At 42.8% G+C, this 4223-nt stretch overlaps 1 protein-coding gene across 1 annotated transcript in view; it reads left to right on the top strand.

Annotated features, from left to right (window-relative positions):
* Window positions 1-1394: 1394 nt before the first annotated feature.
* slc45a4a (solute carrier family 45 member 4a) overlaps window positions 1395-4223 on the top strand; it is a gene marked incomplete at both ends in the record, with an annotated part of 27501 nt that continues 24672 nt past the window's right edge. Inside the window, one exon of the mRNA XM_080044948.1 lies at window positions 1395-1692. Within this exon, the coding sequence (XP_079901074.1) occupies window positions 1395-1692 (298 nt within the window). The remainder of the gene's footprint in view (window positions 1693-4223) is intronic.

Here is a 4223-nt window from a genome sequence, read left to right as displayed (position 1 = left end):
ACAATTTTGAGAAACCTGGAACCAAACAAGAGACTAGAATATGTTTGTAAACCCAAACTGTGGGCCCTGCTGCTGTGCTCTGACACACCCAAAGTTACATACTGCACCTTTTAAAAGTAGCAAGACATGCAGGGGAAATGCAGCATTGCCTTATACCGCCCATCTTCTCTTGACAATACATATTTGAAAGTTACATTTTCTTAATTCTAACTGTGATGTTTTTCTTCTTTTTTTCTCCTCTCCTCTCCTCCCTTCTTCTTCTCGACCATCTCCACGGTCGCATCTCCTCCCGACCAATGGCACGGCTTGGTTTGTGGCTACTTCCTGGTTGTGGTCTTCCTTGATTGACAGATTGATCAGCCAATCGATGGGGATTCTCAGAGGAGCTCCGCCAACCTTTGCTGCCTGCCCTCCTCCTCCTCCCCCCTCCCCCCGCGACCTCTCCCCCACCACCTCCGCCATCCAGCTCTCCATCCAGCCCACAATACACAAAATGACACTGGAACTCACCGAATGGTCTTCAATATGGATTTTTTCTTCTTGTAATAGACAGTAAAGAACAAGGAGGGGAAAACAACCTCGATGACAAAAAAGCCATAAACATACACACACACACACACACACACACACACACATACATACACATACTCACTCACTCACTCACTCACACAAACACACATATACCCAAACAGGCATGTAAACACTGACATACCAACATACCAAATAACGCTGACAGAGTTTTTCTCACACACCTGACACACACACACACACACACACACCGACAGAAGGACACAAATACAGAAACTCACTCGTGGAATGTACCGCACACTCTTCCTGTGAAAAAAAACAACGGCTTTTCATTATTTCTCTGGATTTTCTACAAGCCTTTGGAAAGCTAAATATAATTTTTTTTTAAATCCGACTCTGGGGAGGGAGAGAAAGTGAAAGGGTGAGGAGGTGAATTACAACGTGTTGAACGTGAAGCCACATTGTTTTTTGGAGGACAACTTTTTTCTTTTCTTTTTTTTATCTCTAGGGTGACTTGTTTCGAGGAAAACTGTTTGATTTATTTTCTTTACGTTATCAGTGTCCATAGTATTTTTTTAATGTGAGCAGTTTACCCAGTTTAATTTTTTTCAGCACCCTTAACTGGGGGATCATCCTTTTCATAAACAGCAAGTTACTAGCACTGTTTGCAACCCGTAGCTTTTTAAAGATTCTAATAAGAGTTTCTTCCAGGACGCTGCTAGTAAAAGTAAATTTATCCAAGGGAAAGTTTGAATGAACAAGGAAGTAGATTTGATAAGTAATTGTTCTTAACAGTTTTCCGTGTGTTGCACGAGGGAGTTTTGCTTGTCTGTGTGTGTGTGTGTTTTGATCTGGTCATCGCGTGCATGCCCTCCGCCATGCCTCCCCAGAACACAGAGGCTGACTCGGATGTACAGGTCGGATCTGTGGTGGGAGGGGCCAACGGCAAAAAATCCAAGGCAACGGGCTCGGACGAGGAGAAAGGAGAGACGGATGGATCGGGCAAGAGAGGGGGAAGAGGAGGAGGGGAGGAGGCTGCGAGCGAGGGATCGATGGAGGGCATCCCGTTGAAGAGATGGGTGATGCACGGAGCAGTGATGTTCGGCCGGGAGTTCTGCTACGCCATGGAAACGGCCCTGGTGACGCCCGTACTGCTGCAAATAGGTAAGCAACAAAGAGTCCACACTGTTTAGACTCGTAGCCTAGATTCTGTATTTACCTATTAAAGCAGCTCCGAGTAACATTTAAATATTTAAATATCTTTTAAACAGCCTTATGTTTCCTCTCATAATCATAAATTACCTTTAACAGCAAACGAGACCATCAGTGCAAAGAAATACGTTTTTATATAGTTTTTATTACTGCGTTTGGTCTGGTCGCACACCCAGTCCAATTTTCGGTTCGCTCGTGCAGGCTCTATGGTCACATATCCATATTGGTCGCAGATTTCAGTGTGGCGCAGCAGGCAGCAACGCGATTTGAGAAGCCTATCCCTCCAGGTGAGGGAAGGGGAGCGGGAGCCTTGTTTGAGACAGTTGTTTGTCGTCATAATGACTGATAACAGGGCTGAACCATCAAAGAAAAAAAAGAGAATGCAATGAAGAAAAGCTAAAAGGGAGAGTGATATAGGCTACGGCCGGGACGAGGGCGTTGCCAAGCAACGTGTATACAATTTCACGAGAGCGAACTAGACTGCAGTGTTTACTCCTAAATGAATGAGCGGTTGGTACTAACACAAAGTTTGCTTTGCCTCACCATCATCAGATAACCATTATCTGAAATAGTCATTATTTACATCAACAACACAAACACATTACCTCATCGTGATCCATACTAACTGCCGTCTCTCGTTCATTCGCTTTCTGTGAGGACACGTAATCTTTCAGCTCCGTGAGAGAGAGTAGTTAGGTGACACTGCTGCATCAACTCATTGCAATCAGGTGTGTGTAGCACTGACTGGCATTAGTTGATGCAGTGTCAAAACCACTCTCACGGAGCCGAAAAGAGTCCTCACACTTTCAACCCACGGACATGCACTATATTGCGCCCTTCTCAGTTCACACTCGCACGCCTGGCACGAGCTAGAAAACAGCTTTGCGACAGCGGGCGTCGTAAAAATACTACCGCTTTTGTCCAAAGGGGCCGCCAACGTGCAATGTTACTCGTAGTGGCTTTAAGTCACCTGCTGCTTGCTGCTATTGTCACTTTGATCCTGATGTCTACCTCACACACACACACACACACACACACACACACACACACACACACACACACACACACACACACACACACACACACCCTCAGACTGTCTCAAAGCAAAGCATGTGATGTATAGCTTATAATACCTCACCTAGCAGGTTAATAATTGACACTACATAAAGCAGCAATGTCAAAGCCATGGGTTAAAACCAACATTAACTTTTGATTGACTACTTGCCACCTGTTTTTTTCTTATTAACTCGTTAATCATTTGGTCCTTGTCAGAAGAACAGTGAGAAATGCCTGTCAGTTCAAGATGACGTCTTTTTAAATGTCTCGATTTCAGGGTGCATTTCTTCTGCTTTAAAGGTTCAGTAAGCGGAATGGTCAGTTTAGCTAACTTCCTGCAGTTAGCAGTCCCCTCCCTCGTCCCCATGTCACCACATTTATGCACTGCGGTCTTCAAGCAGCGAGTTATCTAGCATCATCTCAGATCTGTAAGTGTGATAAAACAGACATTGGGAAGGACTTTTACCTGCTCCGCCATTGTAGGCGCATACACATTCACCCATCTGTCCTCTGCACGTGCACCGGCAGTGAGATGGGTGCCGGTGTGTAGCGTTCTCTCTTCTGATTGGTTATCAGTAGTGGGATCCCCAAAAAGTTTATTTGCCGATTACATGCAGAGCGGGTGACTGAGAGATCGGCTTTATGAAACGTGCATATAAGTGATAACTATATGAATAAAGAGCGATTTAACACTTATAAACACAACTAAATCGCTTAATTCACCTTTAAGGGAAACATAGTTATGCCACACCTCTATTTGCAAGATACAATAACACAATAACACAGGAATAGCAATAGCATGCAGGCAATGTAGGCCATAGGCAAAACAAAACAGAAACTACACAAACACCAATATAAGCCATATACACATCACGCAGATAGACTAGTGCAACGCATAAAAGTGTCAACAATAATTGAAGTAAGCTGAAAGCTTACAGTTGAAACTAAGCCCCCTAAAGTAGGATTTAAAAAAAAAAAATCACAGCCTTTACATTTTTTTCTTGCATGTGAAAACTTGCAAAGACACAGCATGGCACAGCTGCTATCTGCGCTGGTTTAAACTTTCTGTGTGAAAACATATTCAGTCCACATAGTCAAGTCATTTTGATGATTTTTGGATTATTTGATGAATTATTTAGTCAAAGTAAAATAAAATAAAAAGAGTAATTCACCATTGGCCCAGAACTAAGAGAGTTGGTGTTTTCAGGTGTCTGTTTTGTCCAACCAACAGGTGAAAAACCAAAGATGCCATAAATAGATTTCATTTAATTATTGTATTTTTTTCAATTTGAGGAAACTACAATCATCAGAGTAAATAAGAATTGACAAAAGTATATTCTAAGACTTGTGAAAGACATAAACCTGTTAAAAGGAGTAATGCATGCTATTTATAATACAAAGTGACTTTGAACATAGGACAGTTTGTG

This window comes from Ammodytes marinus (genome assembly GCF_949987685.1).
Source record: "Ammodytes marinus genome assembly, chromosome: 17".
NCBI classification, from domain to species: domain Eukaryota; kingdom Metazoa; phylum Chordata; class Actinopteri; order Uranoscopiformes; family Ammodytidae; genus Ammodytes; species Ammodytes marinus.
Note: the sequence above shows the minus strand (reverse complement) of the source record. Positions and strands in the feature narration are given on the sequence as shown.